Raw genomic sequence first — 22,149 nt, 5'->3', positions numbered from 1 at the left:
CTTTAAGGTGATTGTCCTTGTTTGTTCGTAGTGGGCGACCTGTGATTACAGTAGAAAAGTCTTATGCCCTCTCACCTGAATGCCTTTCACAATGGGCCTGTGAATTAGTAGCCCAGTTCCCTTTCTTCCTTTTCCTTTCTTTTTTTTTTTTAATTTAACAATTACTTAATGAAGAAAATATTATGACAGGGTATGTATTTCGACCAGTCTCAAGGCTTCAGGGAGAAGTTTCTTTGTTTAGGGTGTTGTGAAAACCCATTATCCTGAAGCACCCTTTCATTAGTAATACATTCTGATCTTCTCTTTTGAATTTTACTTTTATTCTGGCATTGCCCCCTTTTTTGTTTTATTAGTTTCAGGTGCATGAAACAATGTAATAGTTAGATATTTATCATTTATATCCCTCACACAGTGATAACCCCCTACCCCCATCCACTATCCCTCTGACATCGCACACAGCCATTACATTTCCACTGTCTCTGTTCCTAATGCTGTACTCCACTTCTTGTATATATATAAAATGTATATATAATTGTAGTTGACATTCATTATTGTTCAGCTTCAGGTGTACAGTGCAGTGATCAGGCATTTACATCATCCCTGAGGTGGTCTCCCTAACGAGACAAGTGTCCATTGGATACTCTACAAAATCTTTACAACATTATTGATTACATTCCCCAAATTGACTTTCATAACCCCGTGGCAATCTTGTGGTTATTGACTGTGGGGATTAGAAAGCCCAGTTCCCTTTCTTACAAAACAGTGGAGCTCTCTTTCCAACATTTCTGTCACCCACGCTTCCAGGAATCTTAATAATCTACATTTTTCTTCAGCTTCATTCCAGCTTCTATCTCCTTTAAAAACACCCTTGATCATTGTCCTATATGCCTCAGGAAAAGTTCAGGGTTTTTGTTTTTTTTTTTATTTTATTTTTTTTTAAAGTAACATTTCACAAATGCTGTGACATCACACTATCACTGACCTAGCTGTAAATGAGTTCTATCAAGATGAAGTGTTTGAATACTAACAGCTATTTACTCAATTGTAGACCCTGTACTAATCCCTTAACATGCATCACCTCATTTAATTCTCAAAATAATCCTATAAACTAAGCACTCATTAAATAACTTGTCAATGGTCACAAATTTAATGAGTGACAGAAACTGGGATCCTTTAAATCCAGATCCTGAGTGCTTGGTTTGAGCTCTGACTACCACTTTGCATAAACTTGGACAAGTAATTAGCTAACTATTCCAAGCCTCAGTGTTTCTACTTAGAGAATGACAGGACCATTTCACATGGTCATGGTGAGCTTTCAATGAGACAATGAGTACAGAATAGTGCTTTTTAAACTTTTAGACCTATTCACTGGTGGTTTGGTAAACTCAATTTAAGGATTCATATAACCAGCATTTTAAAAAATGAAATAGAATACATGGAACAAGGATAGGTACTGTAAATGAAAATTCTGTTCCAATTATATACACAGCCCTACGTGTGTGCACTACATGGTCAAATATACAAAATATACAGTTTTTTATTATGGGACTTTGTCAGTGATACAGAACGTTCAGCTCAGTGCCTGGTAGGTAGAAACTCTCAAAATAGAGTGGGTATTTACATTAATTATTAATTAATTATTTCAGGGGAAACCATCTCATTTTTCTGAGTTGTTAAAGATTTTAAACTATTACTACTTTCTGGAGGAATAATTTACTAATTACTTTCAAAAGATGAGCCAGAAATATGGCTGTTTATTGAACAATATTCATAACTATATACAGGTTTGCATAGAGAAACAGGTAAGAATTACTTCTATTACCTAAAGGCAAGCAGACTATGAAATGTTTTGACACCTGCGTTATTTCTCCCTGGTAAGGCACTACACAGGGTGATAGACAGTTAGCCAGTGGTCTCAATTGTAATCAGATACCAGTAAAGCCGGAGGTTATATTTGGAACTTCAGACCCTGGCCCAGAACCTCTGGTTAGGAGGTGGGGGGAATCTTTTTTTTTCTTTTTTTTTAATTAATTAAATTTATTGGGGTGACAATTGTTAGTAAATTTACATAGATTTCAGGTGTACAATTCTGTATTATATCATCTATAAATCCCATTGTGTGTTCACCACCCAGAGTCAGTTCTCCTTCCATCACCATATATTTGATCGAGGTGGTGGAATCTTAAACAAAGATTCTTTAAATAGATTGCGATTAAGGCACAAAGAAGCAACTTGGGAGAGGCTCTGACTTCCTAAAGTTCCTTTCTTTCTTGTTATTTAATAGTTCTTAGTTATTCTTTGTTTTACTGTCATATGACCTGTGTGGAAGTGCTAGAACAACTCTATCCAAATAACATTTTTCATTTAATTGAAATGATGAAAGAGAATATACTAATAAATCCCAAATTTAATTTCATTGTGCTTTAAACATTCCATTGACATTATTAAATAGTATTAACACTAACTTGATGGCACTTCCTTTCACCAAATACATCCTTAGGGAGAGACTTTAAGCCCGTCTCTTCCATTCAGGCACTTACGAGGGAAACGATTTCAAACTCAAAGATGCTGTCAGCAGTGGGATTTTAAAAACAATTCCAATGCTCAGATTTAAAACACTGTGGTTGGCCAGTAATTTCACAATTCTTTATTTCCCCTATCTTCCTCCTCTCTTGTTATTTTTGTACAGAACTGCCACTCACTGGACTGTAACTCCCTCGAGGTTCTCTGCCTCTCACATTGCAGAACATTTTGCAAGCATCAGGTTCTCAATGTTTTAAAACAAATGGTTTTACCTAACATCTCTTTAAGTTAAAAAGGGCCAAAGAAAAGAAAAACATGAGAGATATGGATTAGTGAGGTATAAAGAAGACAAATAATCAAGTTTTCTGTCTCTAAGTCATTCTTAAGAAATTCAAAACCAAATTCCTTTACACAGATGTTCACTTGCACTTCATAATTCCACATTTGTTCATGTTACTAAATATTCTGAAGGTATCATAATTTTAAGTAGGGAGGAATTCATTTGTATATTTTGAAAATAAAAAAACAACCTATTTTTAATCTCTGATTCAAGATCAAAAGAATGAACTAAAAATCTAAGAAAATAATTTCATAGACAAGCAGACTTCAAATATATCTATAATTGTAATACTGAAAATCTATATGTGTACAGGTGTATATATATAATTATGTGTTTTGTACTTGTATGTGTATATCTATTTGCAGTTATTAGATACTTATCACCTCTTTTCTCAACTATAAAATTCATTCCCTCTCCCCCAAATTCTTTCTCCCACAATTCCCAATTTAAATGTAATCCAATGAACACAGATTGTATCTGAATCTAATCATCTTTAATTTCGATTGCACTATTGATGTTTAATAAACATCTAAATTGAAGTAGTCTTACAAATTAGGAAGCCATTAGAAACAACTATAAAATAAACCTATATTCAATAAATTGAAGATTAGATTTTAAAATGGTGTTACAAGAATAAACTATAGTAATAAAAATTCTTATTTCATTTTCATAAATTATGTATAATCATACTTGAAACAATCTTTACATAGTTCATTTGTAATAAAGTTTACAAGTCTACTCTTTAAAAAAGGTTGAAAAGTAAATGATGTGTGGAGAAACCTAGTAATGTCACCACTGATGGGTAAATATATTCTTACTTACAAGTCATGTGAAAATTATCAAGTTCCATTTTTAGAAATTAACCACTCCTCTCTATCTCTTCTTCCTCCTAGTTAGTACAAAGAACCATAGAGAATGTAACACTACTATTCATTCTCCACTCATTCATTGAAAACATACAAGGCTGTTGCTGCAGATTTACTTAAATTCCTATTACCATTAGATTCTAAGCTCTGTTGAACCTGCAGTCAGAATACAGCATGTACTCAGTAAATGTTGTGGAGATAATAAAACTTCATGCCAGTTGGTTTTCTGTTAATTAGGGATCTGGCTTGAGAAAACTGTCTCATACAACACAAAATAACTTTTCCATAGTAACAATTTAAAAAGGCTATATATTTACCTTGAGAGATTAAATTTTATATCATTTTCATCAAAAGATATTGATGAAGTTACCTTAAAGCACAATATCATCGGTGATACCAGAGAGATCAAAGGGTAGTGGTTAAAATTTGGTGTAGGGAAAGATTTCTTAGAGAAGATACACACAAAAAAACCATAACATAAAGGATAACTGTTATGAAGTAGACTTCGACAAAACTTAAAACTTCTGTTCTAAATAAATAAATAAATAAAATATTAGATCTATACTATACTACATACAAAAACTAAAAAATAAAAACTTCTGTTCAAAGATATTAAAGATATCTCTTCATTATTAAGTAAATGGAAAGGCAAGCTACAAACTAAGAGAAAACATGCGATACGTATATCTGATAAAGGACTATCCCAGAGTACATAAAGAAGCCCTACAAATAAATAATACAAAGACATACAACTCAATTTAAGATGCGCAAACTCTCACATAGTTCACAAAGATATAAAAACAGCTAGTAAACATACAAACAAGTGCTCAAAATCATTTAGGAAATGTAAATTAAAACCACAACACAATACCATGTCATACCCTTGAAAACACCAAATGCTAGTGAGGATATGGAACAACTGAAATTCTCACATATTGCTGAGAAATGGTACAATGACTTTGGAAAACAGTATAGTAACATCTTATATGGCTAAACATACACCTCTCTACGACCCCAAAATTCTACTCCTACATACCAAAGAGAATAAGCCAATGTCCATAAAAACATGTGTATAAGTAAGCTTAGAACAGCTTTTTCATCATTACTCCAAACTGGAAATCAACTCAAATGTCAATCAACAGGGGTATAGAAAAACAAACTGTCCCATATTCAAACAATGACATACCACTCAACAATTAAAAAAAGCAATGAACATTGATATATACAATAAGGATGAATCTCAAAAACATTACGTTGAGTGATTCAAGCCAGACTGAAAAAGAGTACATACTGTATGATTCCACCTATAATGCAGTCCAAAAATAGATAAGAGTACTCTACAGTGACAGAAATCAGGACAGTGGCTTTATTGGGAGGATTTGGGGATTGACTGGAAGGCAGTTAGAGGAAACTTTCTGGAATGATGGAATGGTTCTCCATCTTGATTGGGGTGGCAGTTACATGGGTATATGCATCTGTCAAGACTCACCAAATTATATATTTAAGACCTATCTATGAATTTCACGATATATAAATTTTTCTTAAACAAAGAAATTATAATTTGTTGGTATAGATCAGCATTTCTCAAACTTTCTTGGTGTTAAGATCAATTTAACTCTTAAAAATTATTTAGGACCCCAAAGAGTTAGTTTTCTTTTACTGTGGATTATATCTATCATTGTTTACTGTATTAGAAAAAACTGGGGAAATTTTTTTACTTATGAATTTAATAACAGTAAAAACAATGTTAACAGGTAACATTTTTATGAAAAATAATTATATTTTCCAAAACAAAAATAACTTAGTAAAAAGAGTGGCATCATTAAACATTTTTGCAGTCCCGTTAATGTCTAAATTATAGAAGATAGCTGGCTTCTCATAACTGTTTCTGCATTGACTCTGTGATATCACACATCATGTAGTCTCTAGAAAACTTCACCATACACTTACTAGTGAATGATAAGGAAAAAGGAGAATGTCTTAGTAATATTATGAAAATTGTTTTAACCTGCGGTTCCCCGTGAAAGGGTCCTAGGTAATCCACCACCACCACCAAAAGCCCAGAGACTCCACTTTATAGAACCATTAGTATACACAGTTGGCAAAAGGGCACTCCCTTTTCCTCAGTATGTCTCTAGGAACAGGCAATCAACAAACAAACAAACATTCACTCACAAATATTGGCGGAATTTCAACTACTACTAATGCTTAGTTTGAGGATCATAGTAGGCTGGGCCAACAAAATATTCAAGAATATTTACAGCTGAGATATTTGTATTCAAAATGTTACTTCATTTCTGGGTTGTGCTTTAACACTTTAAAACCCTGGCACTTCTTCAGTTCAATGGGCTTAAAGGTATTTGGAATCAGTAAGATTTTTCATATTATCTAACATTTAAATCTGGGAGCAAAACAAGTTTCTTTGGCTATGAAACTCAAAGAATTTTAGCTTTAGTTGATTCAGTCTGATTTATCATTATGAAAATGATGCTCTCTTAAAATTACTACTATTACTCCTCAGTCATGTAATATTCACAAAAATTGTAGTCGTAATATGTGTGGATTTAAGATCTCCAAAGGCTTCTTACATATGAAAATTTTTATAACCTTCATATATTGTAATGTACCTTCTGCCAACTTCCGGGTTTGAATTCAGACATAAACAGGAATCGCACGTTTCCTCTGCATACCTAGAATGCCGTTCTGAAGCCTTGTATAAATCAGCACTGTAACTTAGGGCTGAGTCAGACATGAAGGTGACTGGTTAGCTGGACAGCTGGGTATTTAACATGCTTCTAAGTATCTTCAACTGAAACAAGCGGAGAGTCTTGGAAGCAGGTCAGTAAAAGTCTAAGATAAGATCCCTACAACTAGTCATAGGATTTTTAGTTTCTTCTAAAAACCCAATAACTTGGTTTCCTATTGTAAGCTTATTTAACTGTAATATTGAAAATTTTATGTAATTATCTGATACTACTACTTGATTTTGCTGTGTATTCTTATAATCTGAGATTGCTTTTCATTTTTGATCTTTTAAATTATACAAAGTTTATGATTATCATTTACTAAATCTGGCTCTCTATAGCAAAGAGGTTAGGGTAATTATACTTGATTTACAAAAGGTTGACTTGTTTTCATTTTAATAAGTTAAAATTGTATATTCAACATTTCAAATTCATTTTCTCATTGGCTTTCTAAAATTTAGAATTCATTGTCCAACTTCAGTAAATAGTATATTTATTGCCTATTCCTGTTTATCATTACTGGATTAACAGGATAGCCTACAGAATGAGCACATTTCCAAGCTAAAGCTGACTGATGAGAATATACCTCATTTCTTTGGTTCAGAAAGAAACTGTCCGTTTGGGCTCCTAGATTCCCTCACTTCGGCCTACTTCATGGTGTTCCACACAGTTGAAATACTGTGTTTAACAGACTACGTTTCCTACAACAGCACAGTTGGGAGAAAAACAGGACACAGAAAAGCAGACCTTAACCTAAGGGCAAGGTGCATTCTTTGCTCACCATTCTGTCTAAGAATAACTAAGATTTCACACAATTGGTGCTGGAACAGACATCAATTGAAATGAAGTGAGGAAGAGTAGATCATGGTAACGTCATCTTGACCTCTTAATAACAGAGAATACTGATGAAATGCATGATGTCTGCAGCACAGATCAGAGCTAACTACCTTCCTCCCTGTCCCACATGAAGGCTCACCTAAGCCTCTTGCAGTATGGACAGTTAAGGAGCAGAGAGGCATCAAGATGGTGAGCGCGAATCTTCCACTAACACCTCCCCATATTCTAGAAGGGATCTGAATCCATTTTTTTGGCAGGGGAGAGGAAAGAAACCTTTTCTGACTACAACAGAGATTTCTTGTTCTCTCTACTAAGAAATGTCCCACTTGGGAGAGCATTTGAGATCTTGCTCCCCAACATATGTCATCAGATTGGCTCAAATAAACTCTTATAAAAATTAAATTAAAAAGAAAAGAAAAAGAAATGTCCCATTTTGGAACTTGAATGTACTCCAGCTGGGTAGAGAGAGTCTGGCAGTAGGCAGTGCGAGGTACAGCCAGACCCTACAATAGATCTGAGTGCTTGTTAGCAGTGGTTGATCCTTGCAATGCAACTCTGGAGAAAGACTATGTTTAAGAGGCTGTATGTTTCCTAGAACACCACAGGACTTCAGAGACTCCAAACAAGAGTTTAGGAACTATACAAAAATCATTAACAAAAGGGAAGACGTAAAGATGTCTAGTGATGGACTGAATAAAAGACGTCCTATAAATACCACTCTGCCTCTTTCACTCCGCCTCTTTCTGTGGCTCTGAACTTTTTAGACTTATTTCCTTTTAAGCCACACCCACTTTTTCAGAATGAATATAACCATGTTTGTGATCTGCTTTAGTCAGTTCAACTGCCTTGATTTAACTTCCTTTTCAAGTGATCTGAGATGTTTTTGACTGCTTACCATCAGGATAGAATTTCTAAGAAGAGTTGAATTTCAGGTTCCTTCCTGCTCTGTGACACATAATATCTCCATGGGTGTTATCTGACATATATGTTAGTTTCCCTTCTGCTTCCTTTCTGATTATACTGGTCATAGTGAAAAATCTGTACTGCAAAGAACAGCATTCTTCCTCTTTCCTAGGAAGGTTTCTTCTGCTAGGAAAGATTACACAGTGTCCTAAAACACAATCAGATCCATGTGGCCTTCTGAGATATTTTTGTTCTTCCTAATAACATAGGTTATGTCAAACAGATCCTGAAGGAAAATAGCTGCAGAGCTTGGTTTTCACTAATAATAAATGAACGCATAATTACTGAGGAGAAACAAGTGATTTCCATGAAAATAGTACACCTTTAATCAATCCTACATCCTTTGGAGTATCCTGCATTGGTAAGAAGTTGGTGGAGAATGGAGACTTATTACAGAAACAGAAAACTATTTTTTCCTCCAGGACAGTTTAAGGAGAACAAATTTTTATCAGATCTGTTTAAAACTGGCAGAACTTTCATTGTGTTCATGTGTACTTTTATATGCTTATGTCAATACCAGTAGAAATTTACAAAGGCCCAGAGAACAAGTTCCATGTCCACTTTAATTTGTAATAGTGCCCAGCACTGAGCCAAGGACAGATGGGTACTTAACGCTTTAGGACTATGATGTTAATTTCTCTATAAATTATCACATTAAAGAAACAAACAGAATTATATTAATTCAAGGCTGGGACAAACTGTCTTAAATTTCAGAATATGAAGCCTTTTGTCTAGGAATGTAAATCTTTGTTATTCTAAACAGCTATAAACATTCTAAATTTTAAGAAGAGAAGAGAGGCTCTGGAGTAAGAAAACATGGTTTGAATGTAGGTCGTATCACTTATTTGCTAAGTTATCTCGGGCAAGGCAAAGTTTCTGCACTTCAGTTTTGTCATATATAAAATTGAGGATATAATATCTGCCCTATCCATAACTCAGATATTTTGAGATTCAAAAGCTATGGAGTTTGTCAAAGTACCTTACATACCAACTTATAATCCAACGTAAATTGTAGTCATTACCATCATGCACAATATTGTGAACAGCTCTGGATCTGAAGTTGACAAGTATAGTCAGAAGACAGCTGTAGAGCAGACAGCCCTAGGTTCTAGCCATCTTGCTACTGATTGGTGCTTTTGTGGGGGTACTGCTCATTTTAGAGATGAAGCAGCTGAAGTGTGGAGAGATTAAATGCTTACCAAAGCCATAAAGCTATATTAAGTCAGAGCTGGAACCAAACCTAGAAGAGAAAGCACATTAAGCTGATGGGTTCTCAATCGTCTTATGATCATGGTACACCTTCACCTGCTAGGATCCTTGACAATATACTTAAGGTATTAAAAGATTCAAAATACCAGAGCACAAAAGTAAAATAATATTGAGAAGAATCTACGGTGACATACTATCTACTTGGTTCAACCACAGAAAGAACTGTTAACCTTCCCAGCTGTGCTTTCTTACAGTCCAGAAAGCACGTTTTTATTTTACTTTAGCACTGGTCTGACATTATGCTCCATCTCTTTACCTCTTCTCAAAGCTGGCCACACTCTACTCTACCACAAATCACACTATCTGCTTAGATCAACACCCCATCGTACATCATAACAGTATACATTCCTAATTGTAGTCATTTATGTTTTCCACGCTTGTTACATGAAATGACAATGCTTCCTGACTGAGAACCAAGATGTGTCATAAATGGGAATCGCTGCCACATTAAGAAGGAACTGGCTTTAAGAATACTTCCCAAGGTAAAATGGAAGTTCATCCTAAGGTCTCAAATTTCAAAGCCTGGCTCAACATTGTGCTGCATTAACATGACTCAGCAGCAGGTTAGATCCCATGGTTAGGATAGATCACATTTTATGCCATGAATGTGTTTTGAAGTTGTGTGTCAACCAAATTTTTTCTGAAGATTTTAAAGGCACAAGGCAAACAAACCATTAAAGGACCTCTCTGTTTTTAAAACAATCACTTCCCTAATCCCTATATTTACCTTGTAAATCATTATTATTATACACAGCGTTTTCTGAAAGAGGACTATTTTTCCTGAGCTAACAAGCAAACAATACTGAAGAACTATGTCCCCTGAGGTAGTTTTCTCCTTCAGGCGAAATTAAGATTGGCACAACTCCAATGAGAAAGAGACACTTCAATGTATTTGTAAAGACCAAATCCCACATGTCATCAAAAGATACCCAATCTATGAATTATTGTAATTAAGAAATGGGCAGAATAAAATAAGGCAGACCATTGAAAGACTAGGTTACAATAAAAGATATTTCCTAGGCACTCAAAACCCTGTGTCCATCCGTGTGGAGGAGGAGGGTACCTCTTCAAATAAAGCAAGAATACACAGTTTATTAAATATTGACTCTTTCACTTGACATTCTGAGGATTACAGGTATATATAAAGCAAACTTGAATCAGAAATTGTATATCTACCTAAGAGATTCAAAAAGCCTAGGGATCAAGTAATGAGACCTCTGCACTGGGAAAGGGCTATCAAGGGACCAAGAAATGAATAATAGAGCTTCAGGCCTCTAGTCACCTCTTGTTTACACTTCTGACAATGTAAGTTTACAACCGGCTTTGTGGAGGCTGGCCACACCTTTGTATTCTCAACAGAAAGAAAAACCATGTTGCAATTTAACCACAATGCAAATCAACCAGAGGAGCCATTAAATGTGGGTATAATTTTCCTTATTTCACATTTACCAAAAGAAAACAATGTTATTTGAAGATCCACACTTTCACTTCAGCTACCTCCTCTATCCCAAATTTCAGTTTCAGAGGACAATATAAACTTCTAAAACCCATCCGAAGACCTTTTCTTATAGGTCAAAAAAGAGGAAGACAATTCTATTTACTCACTTTTGCTTAGGGTTTACAGGTTTTCTACTTATAACAGCACCCAACATTTAATTAGCTAAAATCACTGTGAGTACTTTGCATAGATTATCTGATTTGATTACTGTAACAAACCAACAAGGTAGGTCCTGTTAGTACACCCACTTTACAGATGAAGAAGTTGAATTTCAAAGAAATTAAAACTTAAGTTTAAGATCTGAAAAGTGGTAGATATAGGTTTCAAACCCATGTAGTTCTCAATAACTATACTTTTCTAGGTCAATCATAAATGACTGTTTGATTTTACTGAATGTTTTTTATCTATTAGGATGAGTGTACGGTTTTCCTCCTTTAACCTGTTAGGGCTATTAATACAGTGAATAACATTTGAATGCCATTTATAGAATCATAATACGGACCCAACATTTCAAATTCTGACTAATCTGTTCTATATTAATATCTTTCACACCATATCCAGTTACACGATGATATAAATATCAGTATCTTCACAACTTGGGTCAAACTGCTAACAAGTTAAAAGGTTAAGCTCAGAATAAATTTAGTAAATTAGGTCCAAGAATAGAGAACTGATCCTGTGGAACTCAGCCGAGATAACAAGAAGCCCTGTAAATATAAACCGGACCACAGAACGGTGTAGGCTAATTTTCCACAAAGCAACTCAATGTATTTTCTGAGGCAAAACGTACCATCAAAATGGAGCTTTGTATATTCTCGAGTGCTGCAGTATTTTTGGTTCTAGGTCTTAAATAAAACCCTAATTCTTTCTGTTGAGATTTCTCTAGAACTAACCTAAAAGCCCAATGACGTATAGCACTGTAGTAAAGAGCACTGGCCGGCAGAGTACACAGCAGCACATCAGTAATTCAGTGAACAAAAAACATTACCTACTTTTTCCCTAGGCCTACTGATACTAGGAGACAGCGTGCAAGTATTTTAAAACTTCACTATGGTAGAAAAACCATTTTTCAAGATCTCAGTTTGCAATCATAGGATTTTGAGTGAGATGAGAACTCACAGATCCTTTAGCCCAAACTCTTATTTAAGAGATGACCGAAGTTACCTACTTAGTTAACAGAAGAATTATTTTGTTGGTAATTATCCCATGGAATGGATTCAAAATCCATAAAATCTATACTTTTATTATCATAGAAATAAATCCAATTAGTGTGGCTTTATGCCTTATCTTATATTAAATTAATATGACATACTCATAGTGTGTCCTATAGCTAATGTTTCTCTGGGTCAGAGATTTTCAGACTGCACCCCATGATGTCATCCTATGATAATTAGATAGAAAAGGAAAACAAGAGGGCAGAGGTTCTTCAGAGCAAAGCAAATCACCATCTTTGAGGATAAAGGGAATAAACAGTGTTAAAAACAAGCCCTTTACACTGAGTACTTCCTATGTGGCAGGCCCTCTCCTAGGTGCTCTGTGCATGCTAACACATTAAAGAGGAGCAGAAACATAGCCTGGAACGGTTTATTATGTTATATTTGGGGGAGGGGGGAACCTGTTGCTTCTATGACATTTACTATAGAAAGGAAAGCTTAAGTATTTTTTGATGGATAAGGACATGAAGTAGATATGGTGATTCCCACTGAAGCAGGAGAATGGGGAGGAAAGAGAAGTCCCCTCTATAGGGAATCTCATCCATCTCTGAAGGTGGCTGAGATGTTAGTAGTTTCCACACTGAATTTATGTGGACCAAATGGTGCCATGGCTAAAAAACAAAAATGGTTGAAAACACTTGTTCTATTTTATCAGCAAATTAAGCCACGATTTAATCAATTCCATGTGACCTATAATTTGTAAGTCTTCTCTTTTCCCACTTAAAAATATGCATTCCTCTCTTTTTTTATAATCCATATTCTTCCCGTTTCCCTTCCTAAATTTAAGTGTGCATATCCTGGGGGTAAGTGGTGATATGAGGTAGGCAGGAAATGTAAGGTTTTCATGGGAAAATTAAGCAAGTGGTGAATAAATTATTTTTCAATATTAAAGAAAACAGAAATGTATGACAAGGTTAAATACTAATTTCACTTAAAGATATAACAGAAAACTTCAATTTCATGGTCACTTCAGGTCGATACCCCAACAGCAACATACATCTGCTTTTCTAAAACATCACCAAAATTACTATTAATTCAAATTAGTCTTAATATCAATATAATAATTGCCTATTATAAACATTATTTATAATGCAATTTAAAACACAGGCAAGAGAGATTTGATAACACTGAATATTCCACCTATTTTCCTATTCTAAAATGAAACTTTTAAATTATATGTGGCATAATTTACGCTTATGTATGTTCTGCTTATTTGATTAAAGAAGAATTGCATGAAAAAAGGTCAGGCTTTTATAAAACCTCCTATAATCGCTACTTTTCAAAATAAAAAAATTATGATTTCCCACATATTTGACGGCTGACAATTTCCTAAATTGTCCTCTTTTCCTTTGAATAACTGAAGAATGTTTTATTACATTTATAGATTTAATAAGTTGCCTCCTGTTTATCACTTTACCTTTTCTGGTTAGGTCACTATCTAGTTGCACTTCTTTGTGGGGCTTTTTGACTTGTTCTGATTTCATTTTTTGAACAATTTCACCTTAACTTTCTGCATCATCTGTAAATTCTGGATTTAAGATAGAACACAGCATATGTGAATATAGTGTAATAAATTTCTGTCAAATGCAAAAGAACTACTGATATGATTATAGCACACACACAAAAGCACTATCAGGCCCTGAAAAGCACAGAAATCCCCTTCCAGCCATAGGATATGATAGCATCGAAGCACAGTGCTTTTTCTGGTATTTTAACAGTTGTATCAACATCGGTATGCTTCCTTGAACATCCCAAATATTTCACCTGCGTCCTCACTGAACTGTCATGATGTATGTATTAAATAAAGGTCATCTTTCTCTAGAGATTTGTAGACCTGCCAGGTTTCCTGTTAGGTCATGACCAGCTCAGAACTGAATCTTGGACCTCCAAAGTTGCTGACAGGAACTGCAGAGGAAATCAGGAAAGACACTCACTGCTAGCCACATAATTTGCAATGGTAAACTCCACCAAAAGACAACCATCAGTCAGCATGTTTAGAGGATACCCTCATCTCATGAAAGAAAGAAAACTCTGGTTTTATCTAGTCTATTACCTAAAAGTCACTGATCTTGTCCAAGTAAGTACAAACTGAGACATTTTGTTAAACAAGGGGCAAATATACATAAATCAGAAGTGATATGTACACTTTTTCCAGTAGAAAAATAATTGAGACCATTGTGGTCAGAATCATGGTGTAGAAATGGGGTGCAAGTTACACAAAGATCAAATAAAAACTATCTTATAGAAATTAACCGTGAATAACTTCTTACCCACCAAGTGCTTTTTACAATGACAACAGAATAAATCCTTTATTGATAATTAGATAAAATATTTTACTCTATGAATGCCAGCATGCACGTATGCTGTGTCTGTAAACCTGTGCTGAAACTGGAGAACTCTAGTGTCTGTTACGTCTCATTAATTTGGGACAATCATCAAGGGAATAAAAAGATACTAATATTATTAGACAGTATAAAATGGATATGTCCAACAAGCCCTGGGTCTTAATAAAAGTCTTTGTTAAAATGTAACTAAATTGAATCAACAGACAGGCAATATTACCATCCATTCTTAATAAAACCAACAAGAAGATCGAATGACTAGAAACTAAAATAGCACTGGGAGGCAAAGTCATAAAAGATGTATGATGAAAAAAGGAACCCAGCATCAATTTCAATAGGGACTTCTGAATAGCCTTTCTAAATCACCAACTAAAAGATTTATGTTCCCTGAAAACCATCTTGCTAAAACCAAGTTTTGTGCTTTGTTTCTACAATTACAGATGCTGATGTTCTCGTAAATGGACAAAGAGAAATCCTTTCTGTGAGGTGATATAGCAATAGAAATATCCAATAGAGGGGGGGGAAAAAAAGAGAAGGCATATTTTCAAGAACCCAAATGTACCTGATAATAAAACGTCAGCAATCATAATGTTAAAGGCTCTCCTACCTGTGTTTTTTGATGCCATTGGAGAGAGCCTCTCCCCCACCACAATCTTTTCCTTCGGACATTCTGTGTTTACTGCTCAAATGCTTGCCTTCCTCTTCAAAGGAGTGCGCTGTCACTGCTTCCAATCTACTCAGGGACCGTTCAGACTCGGAATCTGTGGCAGAGCAGGTTCATAGTCAGTGAATTGAACTTGGCTTTGGTAACAATGGATAGCTCCCTTTAATGCATCAGGCTTTGAAACTTAAGGAGTGTACTTTGTCCTTCAATAATCCATCCGTTAACTAGCTCCTTGGGGATTTCAGTGAACCTGCACCCAATAAGGCCAAAGAGGATTTATAAAACAGATATAAGTTTACACTGACTGACAATTAAACAGCTTTTATATATTGAGAGATTACCAAAGAGTACCTAATTCTTTAAGGAATATTCAGTTTCCCAACATTTCTATTTTTATCTTCCCTCTCAAAACTTCTTCAGCATAACTTACCAAAAAACATTCAGTTTTTAAAATTCATTATAAGGAAAAAGCTAGAGTGGCTATATTTGGGAGAAAGCATAAATTACATCCAATACCACAGACACAGAAGCAAAGGTAATTTAAAAATACTTTTAAAGATACTTCTTCTGGTATGATATTACTTAAATCCTCAAGAGCTAAAGCCAGAAGTGTCCGTATAAAATCTAATTATCAGGCAGGCATTTTGGGGATGAAAATGCCATGTTCCCAATTGGCTGAGTATTCAGAGTGGAGCCATCTGCCTGTGTGGGAATAAGATAACTTATTTATATAATGTATAGTACATTATTGTTTTTGGGCACATTCACATTCTTCACCTCCTTTTAGCTTCTCCAAGGTGCTTTGGTGAAGGTGAGGCAGGACTATGGCGTTAACAAGAATGCGAGTGGTCTCATGGTTTGTGAATTGGGCAAAACAGGAAGAGAACCCAAGTTTTCTAATTCCTTGTTCAATGCTCTAGATACTTCAACTCAAAGCAGCAGTCACAATCTCTAGAAATCTTTAAGTGGTGCCTAAGTTTTTATTACAATGTAAATTCAAGGTAGCTTCTAACGTCTCCTTAAGCAGATGACTATACACTCAACTGTCCTCAGCGCTGGAGAAGCACTCTTACACACATTCAAGCAAACTTCCCTTACATAAATTTTGGACCATCTGCTTAATATGCCTTTATAACTAAAATGTTTAGAAAAAATTTTTTTCTTTCCCCGCTACTCACTCAATAATTCAGTCAAAACCACAGAACCTTATTTTTATCACATTTGGTTGATTAGTAACAACTGATGACCAAGCACAATCGCAGGCTGGACAACACACCTTGAGCCCTGAACTCTGAACCCTCTGAATGGTGTAAGTTACTTACAGAAAGAATTTCAATACTGGTAAAGTTATTTTTATTTTCTGTAAATATAATACTACTGGAATTAAAAATACAGCTTTGTTCTGTCATGTGCCTTATAACAAAGAAACATATTTTAATAATAGATATTTATTTTTCACTGTCAATTCTGGCAGGTAGTCACGATATTTTACTGGAAAAAAAAATTAAAGATGATCTGTGTAGCCAGTAACAAGGGGACACCCAATAGATGAAATAAGCAGTTAAAATTATACTTGTAAAATAATTTAATAAAATATAAAATGCTTTTAACATAATGCAAAGACAAAAAATCAGGATATCATTTTACAACTCTAAAATATAAGCAAAATAATAATTCTACTCTGCCCTAAAGAAAGACCAGTCTAGCTCAGATGAACAGATACGTGCCTGTACAAAGGAGAGCAGTAACATGACAGAAGTTTGCCTAGAGCACAGTGAGGCATAGAGGGGAGCAGCCCACTTTCTGGGGGAGGCAAATGCGTATCAGGAAAGGCTACCTCGGAGAGGTGGGAACTACAGATAAACCTTTTACAAATGAAAATGGTGCTCAGGTGGGAGAGCAGAGTTGTTCCCAGAGGGCAGCATGAGCAAAATCTTACTAAAAGATGATGACAATGGCCTTGGGGTGTGTTTTTTTCACTTCTACATTTTCAAATTTGTTTCATATATATATATATAAAAGAATTTAAAGAGTCAAACAAAATAATCTTGTCTGTTTTGGTCAGTATTATTTAAGATGCATTATTACTTTACAACTTAGATGTGATTGAAGGGGTTCAGAACAGCCCTGCCTACGATGTACTAGCTTGACATGTGGATTACTTTGAGCTAAAAGCAATCGAGACCCTGTGGGCTCAGGAGAAACTTCTGTCCCTCCCTTAACTACTACCTAGAAGAATCTAAGCAGGGGGCCTTGCCCATAAGGTTACTACCAGAGATAACTATGCATGGCCTATATTTGGGGCAGGGCAAACATCTCATTATGAACATTTGCCCTTCTTATGACCTTCCTCCCTTCTGAAGCCCCAGGCACCATACCGCATTCCTTGGCTCAGGATGCCATATGTACATTTTTCCCTTTCTGTCTCAGAACCTGTCATGCACGTGGGATCTCTGACTCATACATGTGGGGTTCACATTCACATGTATGTAATTAAATTTTGTTAATCTGTTTCATGTTGATTTAATTATTAGACCAGCTGAAAGAACCTAGAAAGACAGAGAAAAATTGCTTCCTCCCCCACATCTTACAAACCAAAAAGCACTGAAGCAAAAAGCCTCAAGCCTTTATTAAACCTCAAGCATTTATGCTGAAGATACAGTGTCTGCTATTTAAGAGATACAAATCATAAGACACAGACTGATCCATCTAAAAAGAACATTCTTAAAAAAAAAACAGATGTACAATAAACAATAGACAAGAGGTAAAACAGTAAGAGTTTCAATGAAGCAAAGACAAACTTTGCTCTAAACAAGATTTCAACTCAGTGACTACAAGCCAAAGACCTGCTACCTGTATCCATACCCTGGGATCCTAGGGATACCTATCAGATGGCAGTACAGAACCCTGTGCTCCTGGGGGTGACAGTACCTGACTCCCTCTCTCTGTCCCCTTTCTTAGTCCTTCTCTCTTCTATTCTCTTTTTCCCTGTTCCTCTGCTTCTCCTCCTCCCCTAATCCTCACTCCTTTCTACCTTGTTCCCAACATGCTTTCTTCTCTAATACAATCAGGCTATCCCCATCCTTTCCCCCAGAGGGCTCTGACAAAGGTCACCAATTACTTCCACACTGCAAAGTCCAATGATCATTGTTCAGTTCTTATCATGACTCATCCACCCCACCTCTGACACTGCTGAATTTGATCCTTCCCTCCTTCAAGTGCAAGGCATGGTGGGATTCAAAGTACAGTAACATAGTTCCTGACCATGGTCCAGCAGAGGTAAATTATTCTGTGAAAACATGAGCTCAGTAAATTTTTGTAGGTGTAATAACAGAAATCTAAATGGGGACAGTGGCCACAAAGGAGGGATCAGCTGATTTTACAGAGTGAAGGACAGGGTGTCTGGGTAGGATTGTGGCTTATGAATGAGCTAAGTTGACAAGGAGTAAGAGTGGGGTGGGGAAGAGAGTTACAACAGACAAACTATTCCAAGCAAAGGTAACAGCATGACCCAACAGGAATGAAGCATTCAGTAAGATGGGAGTGGAAGACATAAGAAAGAAGCGGTGGTATGGGTGGTTGGGTGGAAGTGAAGCTATGAGTCAGTCATGAGTCTGACTATATATGATAAATAAAAGCCAAAGGCGAGCAGTGGGATGAAGAAAATACAAAATGAAGCTAGGAATCATGTAATATCCCATACATGCCATGATGTTCGGGATACTTGCCAGAGGTAAATCACAAACTTATCTCTGAGCATTCTAGCTTCAGAGGCAAAGGAAAGATGATAAATTACATGATTTATAGTGCCTGTGAGATAAAAACTCACCAGTTGTTTAAGAACAAAAGCTCGGTCATTTCTAATACTATGAACAGCAAGATGTCTACTAGTATATATATAGCATGAAGTCGTTTTGAGTTACTTTATTGGCAAGAGGGAGCCATTCTTAAATTCTATCCCTTCATAGCATTAGCCACATCAATCTATCTCCAGGATAACATCATTTCATTTGGAGGTCTATAGTTCCAAACATATTTAAATTCAAACATATTTACCTAAGTACCAAAAGGCCATAGCAACCGAGGAAGCTTACTGATTAAGGTAAAGCCTGCCCACAAAAGTATTTTCCAAGTCTCTCTGTACCGAAAATTCAGTGATGGATGTCAGGTGCGTCTGAGGTGGTAATTCAATCCTAAAACTTCACGTTTTTCAATTTCGCCCACACATATACATATCAAATAGACCCACATATATACATACATATCAAATACATATCTACCATTCACTGTTACTGGGCATTATATTAATTCCTTAGTGGAAAGCATAAAGTATTGGAAAGAGTGTATTAATGCCTATTTGTGCACAGTGCTCCCTTATAGTAGCATGAGGCCACTATACTCGTGCTTTAAAAACAAGGGGGAAGATGTGGACTTAGAGTTCAATGAGTACAAAGTTTCATTTGGGGATGATGAAAATGTTCTGGAGATGGATAGTGGTGATGGGTACATAACAATGTGACTGTCCTTCATGTCACTGAACTGTATACTACAAAATCGTTAAAGTGGTAAGGTAAATATGCTACGTATATTTTACCACAATAAAAACAAAAACAAAACAAAACTCTAACATACAAGCAAACAAAAGGTGGTCAGGCCAAAGCCAAAGCTCTATCATGCCATATGCATGAGCTACATTCTGGGCCTGTCATCTCTCACCTCAATGCCAATGATGAAAGAAAACCACCGAGAAGCCAAACTCGTTCATTTTTATACAGATGTATTTTTAAATGCTGTAGAAGAAATTTATTTTAACAATATACATAGCTAGATTTCACACGAAGTTAGCTTTAATTTTTCCTTTTATTTCCCTCTGCATTTTATTTTTCCCTCTGCATTTTCCCCTTACAAATATACAAGTTTCTATAATACGTAAAGCTACCCCAAATTTTCAGAATACTTTATTCACCTCTGAAAAACAAGGGAAAGGATTTGTAAAATAGACTTACATTATTTACTGAACTTTTGATGGCAATTAGGATAATTTGTATAGCCCTGTATGATGACTGGAAAAGAAATTCTTAGTATGTACTTATTTGTAGGTTTGCTTATTCCCATCTAGTTGCAAAGGGGTTTGGGAGGCTTAATTGATAATTATTATATTTTATAGAGAAAGTGTCAGAGTAACAGTGAAAAACAGACTATATTTTACAAGATAAATGCTCTAGACTACAGACAAGCACATAAGATAAACAGAATCTGTGCCTGATTTATTTCTCAATTAAAAGTTATATTAATAGAAAATTTGTCTTAATATCACAAATCTCCAATGGCCCAGATCTTTGAAGCTCTCTCTACATTAGGAGTTAGAATTATTTTGAACACATTTCAGATTTAACACAATCTCCAATCTCATCCAAATAGCATGAAAGCAATAGTTGTAATTGGGTTAACATGACTAAAAATTTACTCATCAAGTTGTATACATTAACTATGTACAGCTTTCTGTGTTTCAGTCATACCTCAATAAAGTGATTTAAAAAAAACAAAAATTTTGGAATTAAGAAGATCATTACCTCCTTCCTACATGTTTGAGGTTTTTTTCTCCTATTAAAAGGCTGAAAGAAGAGGTCATGAAGTTAGCAATATAAACATGCCAACAATTCTTATAAGTTATCCTGATAAACTTTTTTTTTAACATGACCTTTGACAATCAGCTTGGGAACAAATAGTACAAAGGATCAACATGTAGAAGAACCGTGGATCATGTCCAAATAACCCCTCCCCCTGTTACTTAAGGTAACAGGAAATGGTCAGGCACACACACTCGATTTAATACCTTTACTGATTACGGTTTCCCACGAACTAGGCATGTTCTAAAAATGTCCAGAGTAACCCAAGGTAACCCAAGCTTAAAATATCAGTGCTAAGTTTTTATTTAGCTTTAAGGTACAATTTGTAAACTCAAAAACAACACAGTAAATATGAAGAACACAAAGAAAATAAATACCACATTTAGAATAAAGTGAAAATCAAGATGAGTCCAGAAGGGGCTGCCAAGAGACTGCTACAATAATCTACTGAGAAAGTGAGAAAAACTTGAAAGGGAATCTTGGCAGCAAGCACCAAGAGTCAGAAGACATTTTAGACATATCCTCTCATTCAGGGATATAGACATATTCTCTGAATGATGTCCAAGGTCAAAATCAGCCAAATGGTACAGTGTTGCTTATGACAGAGTTTCTTAAAGTACTGACTTTTCCCCAAGCAACTAAATATACTGTTTTCCACAACTTGCAAAATCTGCACATGTAATTGAGGATGAAGAATTATGCAAACCGTAGTGTGTGGGCTACTGGAAATCTTATATGTATCTATTTTAGACTACTAAATCCAGAGAGCTTTCTAATTTGTCTTGCTGACATCCTTAAAATTGTTTTCAAGAAGGTCACCGATGCATGCACTCTACAAAGAAAAACATTCTAGAACTGAAGACCGGTTATAAAATACTCCATAGTTATAAAACAAGTATTGTGATTCGATTTAATAAATTAACATTTACCAAGTACCTACCACACACCAGGTAAAGGGTTAGTTGCTGAAACTGTTTAGAAAGATTAATGACACATGGTTGGTGCCCTCGAAGTATTCAAAATCCAATCTAATGAAAGACACACAAATAAAGATATGTTTACATAAAGTATTTGTGGGAATAGCAGAAGTCACTTTTAGGGGACCCAAGTTAAGTTTCCGAGCAAAGATGACATTTGAACTGCAATGATGAAAAAGAGTTTAAGGCAGGAAAAGAGAACCCTGGGTGTGAGGAGAAGAGTAAACAGTCCTATGGCTTGAAAGAACTAGGTGTGTCCAAGAATATCTGGCATGGCTAGAC

General features: G+C 35.5%; 1 protein-coding gene across 12 annotated transcripts in view; it reads right to left on the bottom strand.

Moving 5' to 3' along the window:
- The window catches only part of OSBPL1A (oxysterol binding protein like 1A), a 198,570-nt gene that overhangs the window by 35,863 nt on the left and 140,558 nt on the right, over positions 1–22,149 (bottom strand). For all 12 annotated transcript variants that reach the window (XM_081078675.1, XM_081078683.1, XM_081078682.1 and 9 more), the window contains one exon: positions 15,204–15,357. In XM_081078675.1, coding sequence (XP_080934801.1) covers positions 15,204–15,357 — 154 coding nt within the window. The remainder of the gene's footprint in view (positions 1–15,203; positions 15,358–22,149) is intronic.

Source organism: Rhinolophus hipposideros, assembly GCF_964194185.1.
Source record: "Rhinolophus hipposideros genome assembly, chromosome: 17".
In the NCBI taxonomy this organism is placed as follows: domain Eukaryota; kingdom Metazoa; phylum Chordata; class Mammalia; order Chiroptera; family Rhinolophidae; genus Rhinolophus; species Rhinolophus hipposideros.
This window is presented reverse-complemented; position numbering and strand designations above follow the sequence as displayed.